This window comes from Eleutherodactylus coqui, chromosome 13 (assembly GCF_035609145.1).
Source record: "Eleutherodactylus coqui strain aEleCoq1 chromosome 13, aEleCoq1.hap1, whole genome shotgun sequence".
Lineage (NCBI taxonomy): Eukaryota > Metazoa > Chordata > Amphibia > Anura > Eleutherodactylidae > Eleutherodactylus > Eleutherodactylus coqui.
In genome coordinates this window covers 21841709-21861121 of record NC_089849.1, presented here as the reverse complement: position 1 = coordinate 21861121, position 19413 = coordinate 21841709, and the positions used below count along the sequence as shown (strand labels likewise).

The 19413-nt window shown below is 43.4% G+C and overlaps 1 protein-coding gene across 1 annotated transcript in view; it reads left to right on the top strand.

Annotated features, from left to right (window-relative positions):
- HNF4A (hepatocyte nuclear factor 4 alpha) overlaps positions 1-19413 on the top strand; it is a 36309-nt gene that overhangs the window by 10674 nt on the left and 6222 nt on the right. Inside the window, exons 2-6 of the mRNA XM_066586164.1 lie at positions 3341-3515; positions 4125-4219; positions 10318-10424; positions 12875-13030; positions 14731-14818. Of these exons, the coding sequence (XP_066442261.1) occupies positions 3341-3515; positions 4125-4219; positions 10318-10424; positions 12875-13030; positions 14731-14818 (621 nt within the window). The remainder of the gene's footprint in view (positions 1-3340; positions 3516-4124; positions 4220-10317; positions 10425-12874; positions 13031-14730; positions 14819-19413) is intronic.

Genomic DNA, 19413 nt, shown 5'->3' with positions numbered 1-19413 from the left:
ATGGGATATATGTGACAATAGGTGCCCAAATTAGTCAGTAGATGGAGTACAGTTAAGGCTCATTTACACGTAACGATTATTACTCAAAATTCTTCAAACGACCGAAAATGAGCGATAATGGTTATATGTAAACGCAGGCATCGTGTACTTTTCATTTGAACAAAGCCCAGCCTATACTTCGAGAAGGAATTTACGAATTTAAGGTCTCGAGGTATCAATTGGGTTGTTGGTTGTGCCTGAATTGGGGAGTACTCCCCTTGAACGATGATTTTAGGGCAAACTTAAAATCCATCGTTCATCTTCTGAGAGGTATAGTAAACACATTTATCTCTCAGTAGACAGCAGGCTGTTATCTCCACTGGAGACGGCAGATAACATTGTAATCAGCCGCAAACAGAACAACACAGTTGTGTGCATAGCTAGGTGTGTGATTAATCACAGGCTGGCCTCTGCAAACAGCTCCTGGAGGCTCTTTTACGTGGAAATGAAGATGATACAAGGATGATCACTCAAAAGATGCTTTTAGCGATCATTTTGCATAATCTACTAATTGATATTAATGCCTATTAGTACCAATTAGTAGAGTGTGAGCCCCAGAGAGCTGAATTTACTCAGAGGATCGCCCTCTGTTCTCTGAATAAATTCTCTTTGTTCTGCTGGGCTGATTACAGCTGAGACAATGCATTCAGCTGTTATCGGAGCTCCCCGGGCAGAACACAGCGTGAAATCCATCGTTCGGCAGAAAACTGAAAGATGGGCACATTTACACGCAACGATTATCGTTCAAAAGCCATCTTTTAGGCTGCATTCAGTCGAACGTATATCGGCTCGGTTTTCACGCCGAGACGATATACGTTGTCCTCGTGTGCGGGGGGGGGGGGGAGGATGGAAGAGCCAGGAGCAGGAACTGAGCTCCTGCCCCCTCTCTGCCTCCTCTCCACCCCTCTGCACTATTTGCAATGGGGAGAGGCGGAACAGGGGCGGGGCTAATTTGCGTAACTTAGCCCCGCCCCTGTCCCGCCTCCTTTCATTGCAAATAGTGCAGAGGGGTGGAGAGGAGGCAGAGAGGTGGCAGGAGCTCAGTTCCTGCTCCTGGCTCTTCCATCCTCCCCCCCCCCCCTGCACATGAGGACAACGTATATCGGCTCGGCGTGAAAACCAAGCCGATACACGTTCGTGGGAATGCAGCCTTAAGCGAATTTTGAGCGATAATTGTTGTGCCTAAATAGGCCTTTAGACATATGTGCTAAAAATGTATTATCTAGTATGAGCCACTATGTTCAATTTGGTGCATCTTTATGCTTCCTGGTCTAAGTTTACACTGTCTACTAGTTAAGATTAGGAAACGTGCCCAACAAAATGTAAGTAGGGCGCTGTCCTGGTATTCAATCAGCCCAGTACACCTACCATATTGTTGGCTCATGTAAGTCCAGTGCTTGTTCATCTCCCTATTCAATCCCCATACCTTGTAGCTGCTCATGGAGTAGGAACGCTCCACTGGCCCCATGGTTGCTATAGGGTCTTCCTCTATGCTGTGTACACAAATGTAGTTAGCATATCAGCTATCTAATTAGGTAAAGTACACTGTTCCATTTTCATAGAATGGTTTCCCATTGTTTGCCTGGTTTAGAAGACTCGTCTTCTAATAGACTATTAGGAAATTCTGAATTATTACACAGAAGTCCCCCATTCAGGACCTTCAATAATAAGTGGGTTGAGGCTACAAAGAAGGTCTCTTGGTCTGGAGGACCCAGTATCTTTGAACGTTAAATGGACAGCCTCATTGATTTCAAACAAAATTGTGTAATGCTCTTGTTCGCCTGTGGAGGCGCTGCAGAACAGTTAAACAATGTAGGTCGAATTGTGGGTCATACACATGAGATAAATGCTGGCCAAACTCAATGCTTTTGGCAGGACGATCCAACCATCTGCGTATGGGGGTGTCTCAACAACAAATGTCAAGAGAATTCCTTTGTTCTCAAGGGAGATAAAATTTCCCCTGAGTTCTTCAGCAGCTGCTTATTTCCCTTTTGCTATGGAGAACATATGAAGGCTCTAAATATGGGGGAATTAGAGATGAGCGAGCGTACTCGGTAAGGGCGATTTCGCAATCGAGCAACGTGATTTTCGAGTACTTCACTACTCGGGTGAAAAGTACTCGGGTGCGCTGTGGGGCGGGGGGTTGCAGAGGGGAGTGGGGGGTAGCAGCGGGGAACAGGGGGGAGCCCTCTCTCTCTCCCTCTCCCCCCTGCAACCCCCCGCTCACCCACAGCGCACCCGAGTACTTTTCACCCGAGTAGTGAAGTACTCGAAAATCGCGGTGCTCGATTGCGAAATCGCCCTTACCGAGTACGTTCGCTCATCTCTAGGGGGAATCAGAAGGAAAAGCTGTTGACTTAAAAAGCATTTGGTCTACAGCTATTAAAGCTTGTTATCATTGGACCCTTCTAAGAAAAAGGAATTATCCACAGCCGATCAACCCCTTTAAATGGGTTTTCCAGGCAAATACTATGGCTGACCTATCCTCAGGACAGCTGATCAGCTGGGGTCTACTTCTTTAACAACCGGCCAATCAACTAATTGGTAGAGTTGAGCGAACATACTCTGCCAAGCTTGATGCTCGTTCGAGTATTAGCGTACTCGATGGTGCTCGTTACTGGAACGAACATCAAATCGTGTTCGACCCCGCCCCGATTTTTGGCCCCTCCCCGCCGCGACGCAGCGAGAGAGAGAACGAACCAAGAAGAAAAAAAAAGCTCAGGACCCGGTGTCCCACATACAAAAATGCTCGAGTCCCCCATTGTAGTCAATGGGGTTCGTTACTCGAGTAGAGCTCTCGAATTTTACGAAAAGCTGGACTCGAATAACACAGACCCGAGCATTTGGGTGCTCACTCATCTCTACTAATTGGGCATGTGCTGTCAGTGCCACAACACACAGGGTATGGAGCAGAAGCAGCTAGCTCCGACCCCTGTGTAGTGGCCAGTGCTCATAATTGCATGTACAGCTCTCATTAAAAACAATTAAAACTGCAATTACAAGTGCTGGCCACTCTACAGGGGTCAGAGTTATCTCCTTCCTGTTTAGCTGATTGGCCGGACTTCCAAGCAGTGGACCCCACCGCTCAATTATTGATAACCTATCCTGAAGATAGGTCATCACTAGTATTTGCCTGGAAAACCACTAAAGGCAAAAACATAGAATGTGAAGTCACATCACTAACACTTCTGCAACGAATGACCATAAACTAGAGTTTATCCATATGTGATCATATCTTCGATGATGGAAATAATAAGAATGTGTTTGAGTATCAACTGATGTAAGTCTTTTGTATCCTCAGATACTTCACCATCAGAAGTGACCAGTCTCAGTTCTGCAAACAGTATTGGCGTAAACTCTTTGTGCGCAATTTGCGGTGACCGAGCGACAGGAAAGCATTATGGGGCTTCCAGCTGCGATGGATGCAAAGGGTTTTTCAGAAGAAGCGTCAGAAAGAACCACATGTACTCATGCAGGTGGGGTGGATCCATATTACTCAACCACAAAGGGCTAATCAATATATAGGCGAGGCTCTTGTAAATTCATTAGCAATAGGACTTCCTAATGAATCAATTAATGGGAGACTCCAGTCTTCACCGCAGTTTACCTTTAAGTGATTTTTCCAATAATAGACTTTTATGATATGTCAATCAGAAATAATACAAGTTATGGAGACCTTCAAAACTCTCATGCCCAGGTTCCCATAAATCCCATATAGAACAATGGAGTAATGGACTCTTCGAGTCCAAGCTGTTGGATCCAACTCCTCTGACGTTTGCTATTCATCTGAAATCAACCACAGAGGGATCTTCTGATATGTCATAGGCACGTGCTAGAAGATCATCTCGATGGAGTCCATGAGTTTGGACCTCCACCACCTTCTGAAACTGTAAAGCATCCATTACTGGAAATCTTTGACCCAACAAGGAGACTTTCAAATGAAGAGTTCCTGTAAAGATTCCTACCAAAGGGTTAGGGCCATTTATTCATTCTAGACCATGGACCCACAGATTACATAACTTTTTTGGTCATTTTTGGTAGGAAGGCTCCTTTAAAGTAAGCTCTAACCATCTGTCTCATTCCAGGTTTAATAGACAGTGTGTGGTTGATAAGGACAAGAGGAACCAGTGTCGATACTGCAGGTTAAAGAAGTGTTTTCGGGCTGGAATGAAGAAAGAAGGTGAGAAATATACTTTTTCTTAAACTACACTAGACTAGTGCTCACCTAATCATTGATTAAACTATAGGGAGGGTTGTTTAGGGACAAACATCTCGCCTTTAGAAGTAATGGTTGAGGAGGGTCCAGTCTGCAGATTAGAAAGATAGTAAATGTTTTAATGTCAGGAAAATTATCTGCTTAGTACATAGTAGAGGGATTACAATGTAGATAGCGTCTAGTCTAGGGGGTTGTTTTTGGCAGAGATACAGTACATCTGTTGGCAACCATCTGCTTTGGGCATCCCGCATCAATGGCACAACAAGGTTTGGGACTGTAAAGAAGGCAGAGTGACAGGTCATGTCCCAAGACTGGATGTTCTAGTATCCAAGTTACTGGCATATCATTGTCCTGAGAGCCCCAGAACATTTCATGCTGTGACAGTACGTACGTCACTGGTCAGACCACACGTATTGTGGACAGTTTTGGGCACCGATACCCAAGCAGGACACATCAGAGCTTGAGCGGGTGCAAAGACGGGCAACTACAGTAATAAGTGGAATGGGTGGACTACAATTCCCAGAGAGGTTATCAAAATTGGGGTTATTTAGTTTAGAAAAAAGACGGCTGAGGGGCGACCTAATAACTGTGTATAATATATCAGGGGAGAATACAGAGATCTCTGCCATCATCTATTTATACTCAGAACTGTAACAAGGGGGCGCTCTAATAACTATGTATAGATATATCAGGGGTCAGTACAGAGATCTCTCCCATCATCTATTTATACCCAGGACTGTAACAAGGGGGCGCTCTAATAACTATGTATAGATATATCAGGGGTCAGTACAGAGATCTCTCCCATCATCTATTTATACCCAGGACTGTAACAAGGGGGCGCTCTAATAACTATGTATAGATATATCAGAGGTCAGTACAGAGATCTCTCCCATCATCTATTTATACCCAGGACTGTAACAAGGGGGCGCTCTCTATATCTAGAGGAAAGAGGGTTTCTACTAAGGTGACCAGATTTTCCCAGGGTCAAAGCGGGATAGAGGGGTGTGGTCAGGGGCGGAGCTTATCACAACATATGATTTTACCTCCATTGTTATAAAAAGTACAGGGCTGTTTCAAAAAAGGCAGGAACAAATTTTGTAGCATTTCTGCATCCAAAAAAAACTGTCAAAATCTGTACCATTGGTGCGGATTTTGACTGAAAATCAGCTGTGTACCTGCGGCGCTCCCCCTCACCTCATTTGAATGCTTTCGGCTGTCAGCGCTCCTAGGCTAACAGTTCTCAGCGACCTATATTGGCCTCACCTGACCAGCGCTGCCGCACCTGACCAGACCGCAGGGAATTGGATGTCGGGGAGGGCTGACTGAAGCCTTTGGAGGAGGTGAGGGGGAGCGCTGCACAGTATGAGAACAGCTGCGGATGCGCGGTTGATTTCCAGCCAAAATCCACACCAACAGATTTTGACTTTTTTTGAATGCAGAAATGCTACGGAATTTGCTGTGAAAATTCTCGCTACGTACATTTTGCAGCAGTTCCACCATGTATAAACATACCCTAAGTCAGCTTGAGGTACGCTGCCACGTGCAGAGTGGCCTCAGTAGTACTAGTGTCCCCTATATCGGCCCCAGTAGTAATAGTGACCCCTATATCTGCCTCAATAGTAATAGTATCCCCCACAGTGGCCTCAGTAGTAATAGTGACCCCCACAGTGGCCTCAGTGGTAATAGTGACCCCCACAGAGGCCTCAGTAGTAATAGTGACCCCTGCAGTGGACCCGGTAGTAATACTGACCACCAGAGAGGCCTCAGTAGTAATAATGACCCCTACAGTGGCCCCGGTAGTAATAGTGACCCCCACAGTGGCTTCAGTAGTAATAGTGACCCCCACAGTGGCTTCAGTAGTAATAGTGACCCCCACAGTGGCTTCAGTAGTAATAGTATCCCCTATATCGACCCCAGTAGTAACAGTGACCCCCCACAGTAGCCCCAGTAGTATTACCGCCCCCCTAAACCCGATATACTTACCTTCTATAATTGTAATCATTATTAACTTCAGAATAGTCAGTGATTCGGGGATTATTCCGATAGCGAGACTGCAGTCAGGAAGGAATTTTTTCTTAAATAGGGGAAAATTGGCTTCTGCCTCATTGTTTTTTTTTCTTACCTCTGGATCAACATTGTGGAATAATATACTAAATTGGATGGACATAAGTCTTTTTTTTGGCCTTACAGATTATGTTACTATGTATCACAGAATAAAGACATTTAGGTTGACAACACAATGACACATGGACACTTGGGGTACAGAACAAAGACACCCTGATGTTTGGTGTATCGGGCAGGGCAGCTTACAACATAGGACAAACAGTACATCTGCAGTGGGCCTCCTGGTAGTGCCAGAACTCCTGGCAGTAGCACCAATTTCAACTTTATCCACGTCCTCAGGATGGGGATATAGTTGGAAAAGTATTGAAGAGGTTAAAAATCATCTAAAGCTATATTTACCTATTGCGTTCCTCCGCCGCTCCAGTCTCTACTCACTTCCAGATCCAGCAGTCACGTTTCTGTTGAAACACATGACTGCTGAAGCCAATCACCAGTCTCAGTACCTGTTAAAGTCGGTGATTGGCTGCAATGGTCATGTGCTTAGACGGGCATGTGACTGCTGGACCCAGAGAAGAGCAGAGACCACAGGAAAGCCTGCAGCTTGCTGGGCCTGGGTGAGGGGAGTATGAGTGGGGGGGTTTTGCCACCAAAAAAGTTTGCAGATGACGGGTGGAAGGCAACAGTGGAGGGGAGACCCATTTTAATACCCATTAACTGGGCCCACTTGTATATTAAAAAGACCCTGATAATTGGGGTATAGAACAAAGACACGCATAAACGTGGAATGACAAAATAATGACATACTGACACTTGGGGGACAAGAGAGTGATAGACTGACACGTGAGGGTACAGGACAATGACACACTAACTTTGAGGGACAGGAGAGTGGCACACAGGCACTTAGGGGACAGGATAATGACACTCAGACACTTAGGGGACAAGAGAGTGACACACAGACACTTGGGGGACAGGAGAGTGACACACAGACACTTGGGGGACAGGAGAGTGACACACAGACACTTGGGGGACAGGATAGTGACACACAGGCACTTGGGGGACAGGATAGTGACACACAGACACTTGGGGGACAGGAGAGTGACACAAAGACACTTGGGGGACAGGAAAGTGACACACAGACACTTGGGGGACAGGAGAGTGACACAGACACTTGGAGGACAGGATAGTGACACACAGACACTTGGAAGACAGGATAGTGACACACAGGCACTTGGGAGACAGTAGAGTGACACACAGACACTTGGGAGACAGGAGAGTGACACACAGGCACTTGGGAGACAGGAGAGTGACACACAGGCACTTGGGAGACAGGAGAGTGACACACAGGTACTTGGGGGACAGGATAGTGACACACAGACACTTGGGGGACAGGATAGTGACACAGACACTTGGGGGGACAGGAGAGTGACACAGACACTTGGGGGACAGGAGAGTGACACACAGGCACTTGGGGGACAGGAGAGTGACACACAGACACTTGGGGGACAGGAGAGTGACACACAGACACTTAAGGGGCCAGGAGAGTGACACACAGACACTTGGGGGCCAGGAGAGTGACACACAGACACTTGGCAGGACACAACAATAAAATACCGATATTTGGGGTGACAGAACAATAACACACTGACATTTGGCGTACAGGATAATTGCTCACTGACACCAATGATGTAGTACAACACGGGGTGCGGAGGGTCCCATCTACCCAATGGTGGGGGAGCTTGGAATGAAAACCCTTCCTGTTGAAGTTTCCATGCATTTCAATGGAGGGTTGAGCCTTGAAGAAAAGGTGATTCTGCCTTGTCAGTCTTATCTGTGCTGCGGGGGTTACATAGTGTCCCTGTGCATTATGGGAATATCATCTCGCCAATCTTGGTTTAGCTTGATTGTGCCACATAATCACTTTATGAGATCAAATCACTTGGTAAACACGGACTGTTTCCGTAGTTAACCCCGAATAAACTATGATAATATCACACGCTAGATTAATATTTACTTGCAGGTATAACACCTGGCAGTTCGGTATGGACTGCACCAAGACCGCTTCTGCCCATTTTTCTTGTTCCCCATATGGTTCCCTATTATGTGAAGCCGCCATAATAGGTACCCTAGAAAGAGGTTGTCTGTAGTTGTTAAAAGCCTTTTTTTCAGCCATGCCGGTAATATGTTGTATTACAGTCCCCTCTGACCCAACATTCCTCGACTCCTGAAAGACAGATTTGACTAACTCTTGCACATACAAGAGTGAATCGTAACGCTGCATAGCTTGTTCAGGGGGTACCACTACTCATTGAAGAGACACAGTGGATGTATGGAGACTTATTTTCAGTGCACCATGGGAAAAAGTATGCAAATTAGCTCTAGTCAGCGAAACCAGAGACTTCTACAAAGGAAGAGCAACACCTTTATTTTGGGTTCTTGACCCTCGTCAGTACACAGGATTTTTGGGACTTTTACTATTAATGACTTCTCCCCAGGATAGTTGATCAATGGAGGTCCACCACTCAGGATCCCTGCCAATTAGCTGATTGCCAAGCAATACAGACGGTACTGGATGCAAATAGTGCTGTCTGTATTGCAGTGGCCTAGATTGGTACTGCAGGCACAGCTCCCCATTGAATTCAGTGGGAGCTGTGCCTGTAGAAAAAAAAACTGGCTATTGCAATGTTGACATCACTATCTGCTGACAGCGGGCCCAGCAGGGATCCCAAGAGGCAGACTCACACCAATCAACCATTGATGACCTATCCTGGAGAGAGCAAAAGTCCCCCAAATTCTGGACAACCCCTTCTAGATGCCCATACACATTCAACAACTGTCAGAGGAACCATTTTTTGACACAATTTTTCCCTGGATGCCTCACACACATGAATGTTTGGCTCAGCCGAACGTTCGTATGTTTAGGGAGGTAAGCCGCAGCCAGACAGAAAATCATGGGACATATATGCGGTATGCATGGCTCACGATTACAGGCTATTGTCCCAAGATCTGCGTATTTTACTGTACTTTATTGTGCTGCCAAGACATCAGTTCGGTCCCGGCAGCGCCATGCTGGAGTAGGTCGGACCGCCTACTTAGTAGGTGGCGCAGCTTACTGGTAAGCAGGTCAGCTGATTCGTTAGGCCAAGGTGTTTTTAATTAAACCCACAAAATTGCACATTTCACTGCGGGATCTCAGGCAAACGACGTCCTTTCCTGTGCAATTGTGCAGAATAATAGAGCATGTCGCGTGTTTTTCCTCATGCTCGCGGAAACTCATCACATGTGAAGGAACCTATTGAAGTGAATGGGTTCTGCATGCTGCACGTTTGTGGCCACAAATGCGCTCATGTGATGTTGCCCTTCCCCTTACGGATTTGCGCACCTCCCATAGACTTTTATGGGGCCTTTGCTGTGCAAAACGCCGGAAAATAAAGCAAGTCCTACTTTTTATACCGCGCACTCGTGTGAACTCAATGGGCTCTACTCTTCGTGTTTAGCGGGAGTATATTTTATGCATACAAAAACATGCGCAAATACGGTCACGGGAATAATGCATCACTGCAACATGGGATTTCAAACGTGCTTTAAGCACGTCTGAAAATAGTATGTTTTCCAATAGGAAAAAATTAAATTGCGCTCACATGAAGACCGCACCTATAATCGAATGTGACGTGCTTTTTTTTTTATTGCCGTAAGAAATAATTGGCGATTCTGAAACAGAATCACCCAAAAATAGGAAGCGCGACAATTTTTCATTCTGGGACCATCAGACCCCCTCCTGGGTATCCGGCTGCCGGACTGGGAAGCGGTCTTTACGCTCCCAGACAGTCTCATCCCCGGACTGCGGGGTAAGTTGTCCGCTGACTTTGATCGCTAATGTGTTGGTCAAGCTCCGTTAACCCCTTTCACACCTTACTGAGTCCTTTTTACTATATATCTTCAAGAGACAAAAGTTTGACTTGTTTCCCAGACTCCTGTTAACCCTTGTGCTTCCATTCTAGCTGTACAAAATGAGCGAGACCGGATAAGCACCCGGCGGTCAAGTTATGAAGACAGCAGCCTGCCGTCCATCAATGTCTTAATCCAGGCAGAGGTCTTATCACAACAGGTGGGACACAGAGAGGCATACCAATCATCTGGCTTGTGATTGAAAATCACAATTTGGGGGCAAGTGTCAAAATTGGGACTTTTTGAGCGTTTACGCTGACCCCTGCCAAGTGGGTAGGGCCTAGCATTAGGGGACATAGCTTTGCGGCCCGTCAGATTTACTATAATTTATGCCAGAAACTGACGTAAATTATAGCTGAAACTGTAGATTTTAGACCGTATTTTTATTCTTGGGTTGCCAAAATTATTTTTGCTGCATTTTTAATACTTTTTTTACACTGATTTTTTTTTTCTGTTTTATTGGGGGGAAATGTGTACATTTTTCTAAATTTACTAAAATAAAGTACAGGAATGGGTTCACCAGTTTGTTTGAGACATTTTGATGCTGTTAGAGCTGTATGAGGGATTATTTTTTTCATTGATTCTATTTAAAGGGACATGGGACTTTTTGATTATTTTTTATTTCTGTTTTTTGGAACACAGGGTGAACAAAAAACAGCTAATTCGGCGTTGTTTTTTAGGGATTTTTTTCATGTTGTTTACCAGGTTGGATAAATAACAAGTTGCTGCAGCAATACCAGTTATGCTATCTTTATATAGGCAGTCAATTGATTTCAAGAAGAGCAGTGTAATACTTCATTTCTCCTGCGGAGGAGCTGCAGCAAAATTGAATACTTGTTCATTGGTTCTCACGCAGATTACAGTTGATCACTGAGAATCCCTGCAATGGTACAACCAGTTATCAATGGGGGACCCTTCTAAAAAGGCTACAGATACCTAATGGCAGCCTCCGAGCTGCTGCAGTTAGCCATCTACAAGTCATTATAATGTCATTTATCCTATAGAGACAATTTTCTTTCTGTGTAAGGGAAATGGCCCCATTTCAGATAAGTAAATGAGTGACCCGGCCGCCTCTGGATCAGACCTCATTTTGTGGGTCATGGCTTATTGATTGGAAATGGTTGTTTTTCCAGGCTGTTTGTTTAAGCCGGTGTGACTGAGCGCACTGATTGCACAGCAGCAACCAGCGAGAACGGGGGATGAGAATTGGTTCTGTAGTCACTGGCTGGTATTTTGTACTGATTGAAATTATGGATATTTTAAAATGATAAATTGGATCTTGTACTTAAAAACTGAGGAAAGGCAGAAATGTCTTAATTATACTGACCAATGGCAAAAATCATTGCATCCATTAGTGTGAAAGGGGTTGGGGAAAGGCATGTAAAGCCCTCTGATTTATAAAGTCGGGGATAGATAGAGAGATGGATATGAGATAAAGATATGACAGAGATATATGAGATGGATAGAGGGATAAGAGATGGATAGAGGGATAGGAGATGGATAGAGGGATAGGAGATGGATAGAGGGATATGAGATGGATAGAGGGATATGAGATGGATAGAGGGATAAGAGATGGATAGAGGGATATGAGATGGATAGAGGATTATGAGATGGATAGAGGATTATGAGATGGATAGAGGATTATGAGATGGATAGAGGATTATGAGATGGATAGAGGATTATGAGATGGATAGAGGGATATGAGATTGATAGAGGGATATGAGATTGATAGAGGGATATGAGATTGATAGAGGGATATGAGATGGATAGAGGGATAGGAGATGGATAGAGGGATATGAGATGGATAGAGGGATAAGAGATGGAAAGAGGGATAGGAGATGGATAGAGGGATAAGAGATGGAAAGAGGGATAGGAGATGGAAAGAGGGATAGGAGATGGACAGAGGGATATGAGATGGATAGAGGGATAAGAGATGGAAAGAGGGATAGGAGATGGAAAGAGGGATAGGAGATGGATAGAGGGATATGAGATGGATAGAGGGATAAGAGATGGATAGAGGGATATGAGATGGAAAGAGGGATATGAGATGGATATGAGATTGCTGGAGGGATATGAGATGGATAGAGGGATATGAGATGGATAGAGGGATATGAGATGGATAGAGGGATAGGAGATGGATAGAGGGATATGAGATTGATAGAGGGATATGAGATATATAGAGCGATATGAGATTGATAGAGGGATATGAGATGGATATGAGATTGCTGGAGGGATAGGAGATGGATAGAGGGATAAGAGATGGATAGAGGGATATGAGATGGATAGAGGGATATGAGATGGATAGAGGGATATGAGATGGATAGAGGGATATGAGATAGATAGAGGGATATGAGATAGATAGAGGGATATGAGATGGATAGAGGGATTGGAGATAGATAGAGGGATAGGAGATGGATAGAGGGATATGAGATTGCTGGGGGGATAGGAAATGGATAGAGGGATATGAGATGAATAGAGGGATATGTGATGGATAGAGGGATACAAGATGGATAGAGGGATACAAGATGGATAGATGGATGTGAGATTGATAGATGGATATGAGATAGTTTGATAGAATAAGACGGATACCTACTGTTCTTTCTCTTACAGATAACATCATCGGTCTCCATGTTAAACACAGACATTAGAGGGAAGAAAATCGCCAATATCACAGATGTTTGTGACTCCATGAAACAACAGCTTTTGGTCCTTGTGGAATGGGCAAAATACATCCCAGCGTTCTGTGAACTTCCCCTAGATGATCAGGTATGTTAACATAGTAAACAGCCAAATAATCATTTCTAGTAGTTGGATATATGTCACATTAACAGGGTGCTAAAACGTCAGGGTGCTCTATTACAGCGCTCCGTGCAGCCATTTTGACGCCTTGAGCAATCCAGCCAAAATTCCTAGATTTCCTATATCACCATCAGCTGCAGCTCGCCCTGTATTCCCACTGTTCTAGGTATAAGGACAGAACAAGGACCTGTCAATGATTATTTCCCTATTCCTTGATGCTGCTACCTCCTGTGCCCATTATCAAGGACTATAGAGTTCACTAGTGGCATCACCATGGAACTCATCAATGGTATCACCATAGAACCATAGAGCTCACCAATGACATCACCATAGAGCTCACCAGTGACAGCACCATAGAGCTCACCAGTGGCATCACCATAGAGCTCACCAGTAGTATCACCATTGAGCTCACCAGTGGTATCACCATAGAGCTCACCAGTGGTATCACCCTAGAGCTCACCAGTGGCATCACCATAGAGCTCACCAGTGGCATCACCATAGAGCTCACCAGTGGCATCACCCTAGAGCTCACCAGTGACAGCACCCTAGAGCTCACCAGTGACAGCACCATAGAGCTCACCAGTGACAGCACCCTAGAGCTCACCAGTGACAGCACCATAGAGCTCACCAGTGACAGCACCATAGAGCTCACCAGTGGCATCACCATAGAGCTCACCAGTGACGGCACCATAGAACTCACCAGTGACAGCACCATAGAGCTCACCAATGACATCACCATAGAGCTCACCAGTGACAGCACCATAGAACTCACCAATGACATCACCATAGAGCTCACCAGTGACAGCACCATAGAGCTCACCAGTGGCATCACCATAGAGCTCACCAGTAGTATCATCATAGAGCTCACCAGTGGCATCACCATAGAGCTCACCAGTAGTATCACCACTGAGCTCACCAGTGGTATCACCATAGAGCTCACCAGTGGCATCACCATAGAGCTCACCAATTGTATCAAGGCTACCAAATTATTCATAGTTTTTCTTTAACGTGTGAACTTTTTGAAAAAATGTTTTTACATGATTTTCATCGCTGGTTATTCTGAACCCCTGTGACCAATGTGAGAACCTAAGAGGATCCTACCTGCCAGAAAACACTTCATGTATTTATAATTACCCTAATGAGGTTCTCACTATGGGGCTGACACTTATTATCCAGCCCCATCCTTCACAGGGTCCATCCAGTCGTTAACCTCTCTGTCCTCAAGAACCTTTGATGTTTAACCTGGGGACAGCAGCAATGGTTAACAGAGTGAGAGATCATCCTATTCATTTTTTAACTTCTTCTGTTGATGGCCAAGCTTTATTAAATCCTGGTTAAGGAACAACTCGCACAGTTGTATAATTATGTCTCATACAGGTATAATGAACACATGATGTCACAGCTCCGATGTAATGCAGTACACTAAAAAGAAGGAATAATGCACACAGCACAGGTCTCCATAGTCTACACTAACTGTACCTTATGTCTGAATGGAGATGGACCTCCTCGGTTGTTGGGTCCCATAGCAGCTGCTATGTCTGCTACCCTAGTAGTTACTTCCTTAGAAACAACCCACTATGTTTTTGGGTCAACTTACTTGATCCAACATCACCCACACCATGCAAATTCCTGACATCTACATCAATTGTCTTGCTTTTTGTTCCTAGGTGGCGCTGTTACGTGCACATGCAGGCGAGCACTTACTTCTCGGAGCTGCAAAGAGGTCAATGATTTACAAGGATGTTTTACTCTTAGGTGGGTCGCAACCTCACAGTAGATATATATATATTTTCGTGTGGGGAGGGGGTGGGGAGTTACAAGCAGCGGGGAGAAAACCATTACCTGCTACCTGCTTTTGCTACATGTTATAGTGCCAGCAGAGAGGGAAGTGACACATCATTGACTGTTGTAATGGCTTGCTGTATGTGGGAGATATGACCCCACAATCCTTCCTCTACTTCTACAACCTAATGCAAAATGGTGCTGCCTTGTGTTACATATCTAAGCAGTACCAGCTACCTGGTCATTTCAGTCTCCAGGTTACTGTTTGTCTCAAATAGCTAGCTCTTGACATCATGTTTATGGCATGTCATTAAGATAACAAACTCTGCAACACCCCCAGATAATGCATGATTTCATTATGTGTTAAACATTAGTGACCCTGCACTGATAAGCACCCCCTCACCATCCAAATGCCCAAACTCATAAAGAAGTCTACAAGAGGCTGAGCCTGAACCCAGGGGCCGAGGTTATGGAGTTTGATGAAGCAAATGCTTCTTTTTGACTCTGGATTTCAACGTCAAATAATTTATAATACAGAATGTGTTGGCTGCTATATAGATGATTTATAATATGGAAGGTGTCGGCTGCTATATAGATGATTTATAATATGGAAGGTGTCAACCACTATATAGATGATTTATAATATGGAAGGTGTCGGCCGCTATATAGATGATTTATAATATGGAAGGTGTTGGCTGCTATATAGATGATTTATAATATGGAAGGTGTTGGCTGCTATAAAGATGATTTATAATATGGAAGGCGTTGGCTGCTATATAGACGATTTATAATATGGAAGGTGTTGGCTGCTATATAGATGATTTATAATATGGAAGGTGTCAACCACTATATAGATGATTTATAATATAGAAGGTGTCAACCGCTATATAGATGATTTGGAATATGGAAGGTGTCGGCCGCTATATAGATGATTTATAATATGGAAGGTGTCGGCTGCTATATAGATGATTTATAATATGGAAGATGTCGGCTGCTATATAGATGATTTATAATATGGAAGGTGTCAACCACTATATAGATGATTTATAATATAGAAGGTGTCAACCGCTATATAGATGATTTGGAATATGGAAGGTGTCGGCCGCTATATAGATGATTTATAATATGGAAGGTGTCGGCTGCTATATAGATGATTTATAATATGGAAGGTGTCAACCACTATATAGATGATTTATAATATGGAAGGTGTCGGCTGCTATATAGATGATTTATAATATGGAAGATGTCGGCCGCTATATAGATGATTTATAATATGGAAGGTGTCGGCCGCTATATAGATGATTTATAATATGGAAGGTGTCAACCGCTATATAGATGATTTGGAATATGGAAGGTGTCGGCCGCTATATAGATGATTTATAATATGGAAGGTGTCGGCCGCTATATAGATGATTTATAATATGGAAGGTGTCGGCCGCTATATAGATGATTTATAATACGGAAGGTGTCGGCTGCTATATAGATGATTTATAATATGGAAGATGTCGGCTGCTATATAGATGATTTATAATATGGAAGGTGTCGGCCGCTATATAGATGATTTATAATATGGAAGGTGTCAACCGCTATATAGATGATTTATAATATGGAAGGTGTTGGCTGCTATATAGACGATTTATAATATGGAAGGTGTCAACCGCTATATAGATGATTTAAAATATGGAAGGTGTCAACCGCTATATAGATGATTTATAATACGGAAGGTGTCAACCGCTATATAGATGATTTGGAATATGGAAGGTGTCGGCCGCTATATAGATGATTTATAATATGGAAGGTGTCAACCACTATATAGATGATTTATAATATGGAAGGTGTCAACCACTATATAGATGATTTATAATATGGAAGGTGTCGGCTGCTATATAGATGATTTGGAATATGGAAGGTGTCGGCCGCTATATAGATGATTTATAATATGGAAGGTGTCAACCACTATATAGATGATTTATAATATGGAAGGTGTCAACCACTATATAGATGATTTATAATATGGAAGGTGTCGGCTGCTATATAGATGATTTATAATATGGAAGGTGTCAACCACTATATAGATGATTTATAATATGGAAGGTGTCAACCACTATATAGATGATTTATAATATGGAAGGTGTCGGCTGCTATATAGATGATTTATAATATGGAAGGTGTCGGCCGCTATATAGATGATTTATAATATGGAAGGTGTCAACCGCTATATAGATGATTTATAATATGGAAGGTGTCGGCCGCTATATAGATGATTTATAATATGGAAGGTGTCAACCACTATATAGATGATTTATAATATGGAAGATGTCAACCACTATATAGATGATTTATAATATGGAAGGTGTCAACCACTATATAGACAATTTATAATACGGAAGGTGTCGGCCGCTATATAGATGATTTATAATATGGAAGATGTCGGCCGCTATATAGATGATTTATAATATGGAAGGTGCTAACCACTATATAGATGATTTATAATACGGAAGGTGTCGGCCGCTATATAGATGATTTACAATATGGAAGATGTCAACCACTATATAGACAATTTATAATATGGAAGGTGTCGGCTGCTATATAGACGATTTATAATACGGAAGATGTCGGCCGCTATATAGACGATTTATAATACGGAAGGTGTCAACCGCTATATAGACGATTTATAATACGGAAGGTGTCGGCCGCTATATAGATGATTTATAATATGGAAGGTGTCGGCCGCTATATAGATGATTTATAATATGGAAGATGTCGGCCGCTATATAGATGATTTATAATATGGAAGATGTCGGACGCTATATAGATGATTTATAATATGGAAGGTGTCGGCCGCTATATAGATGATTTATAATATGGAAGATGTCGGACGCTATATAGATGATTTATAATATGGAAGATGTCGGCCGCTATATAGATGATTTATAATATGGAAGGTGTCAACCACTATATAGACAATTTATAATACGGAAGGTGTCGGCCGCTATATAGATGATTTATAATATGGAAGGTGTCAACCACTATATAGACAATTTATAATACGGAAGGTGTCGGCCGCTATATAGATGATTTATAATATGGAAGATGTCGGCCGCTATATAGATGATTTATAATATGGAAGGTGCTAACCACTATATAGATGATTTATAATACGGAAGGTGTCGGCCGCTATATAGATGATTTATAATATGGAAGGTGTCAACCGCTATATAGACGATTTATAATACGGAAGGTGTCGGCCGCTATATAGATGATTTATAATACGGAAGGTGTCAACCACTATATAGACGATTTATAATATGGAAGGTGTCAACCGCTATATAGATGATTTGGAATATGGAAGGTGTCGGCCGCTATATAGATGATTTATAATATGGAAGGTGTCAACCGCTATATAGATGATTTGGAATATGGAAGGTGTCGGCCGCTATATAGATGATTTATAATACGGAAGGTGTCGGCCGCTATATTGATGATTTATAATACGGAAGCTGTTGGCCGCTATATAGACAATTTATAATACGGAAGGTATCAGCTGCTATATTGATTACTTATAATACGGAAGGTGTCGGCTGCTATATATATGATTAGCTTCATACACAGAAGCTAAATGATGAGTATAAGGCCCAATGTCCATGGCACGCGCGGATTTTCAATGCGGATATCTGCAGCGGATGCCCTGTGGATCATCTTAAAAAAAAATTTTTTAATGGCTTGCGGCTGATAGCGGATCGTGTGTTTTCATCTCCCACAGAGATGAATGGAGCCACATCCGCGCGGGATCCGCGATAAAATGAAGCATGCTGCGATTTTAGATCCACGTGGGGCATCAACAAAGCACCTAAAAATCAAAACCGCAGGGTTTAATTCAGTTGCGAACGCTCCATTGTTTCCTATGGGCGGTTAGAGCTGCGGATCTAATAAATCAAATCCACACGTGGACGTTGGGCCTGAGTCCTTCTGTGATCCAGTTTTTAAAAATTTTTGTTACTTAGTTGCAACCGCATCTGGTGGGCTTTGGATGCAATTACGGTACTACTCCACTAGGGCTTGTCACTCATCTTTTTGAGACTCCTGAATGGCAGATCTGCCTAGTTGTACAGCAATATTGGAGAGGAGGATGTGTCACTATATATCTAGGCAGATTTATAAGTCTGGAGTCTTGGAAGACAAAACATTTGTAAGGGTGACCGTATACCTCTGTAATGTTCACATGGATGTTCTGCGCCCTCCAGAGGTGGTCTGTGTAGCTGCTCTAGGTACTGAACAGGACCCTCAGACTCTAATAACTTAGAAGCCCCTGATATATCCAGGAAGACAGCCACTAGGACTTTCATATCCCTGCAGTTGATCTAATCCGCTCCCTGGATTATTTTTAGGGCATGCTCACAGCCTCACAAGTTAAATAAATCAGCTTTTTTTCACCTATCCATAGTATACCCATAGGATAGTGATAAAAGTTTGATCAGTGGGGTCTCAGTCCTGTGTCACTGCTCGCTCATGCTCGCTACTTCCCCCACAGTGAGGAGAAGATTGAATGAAGAGGTGGTCACACATGC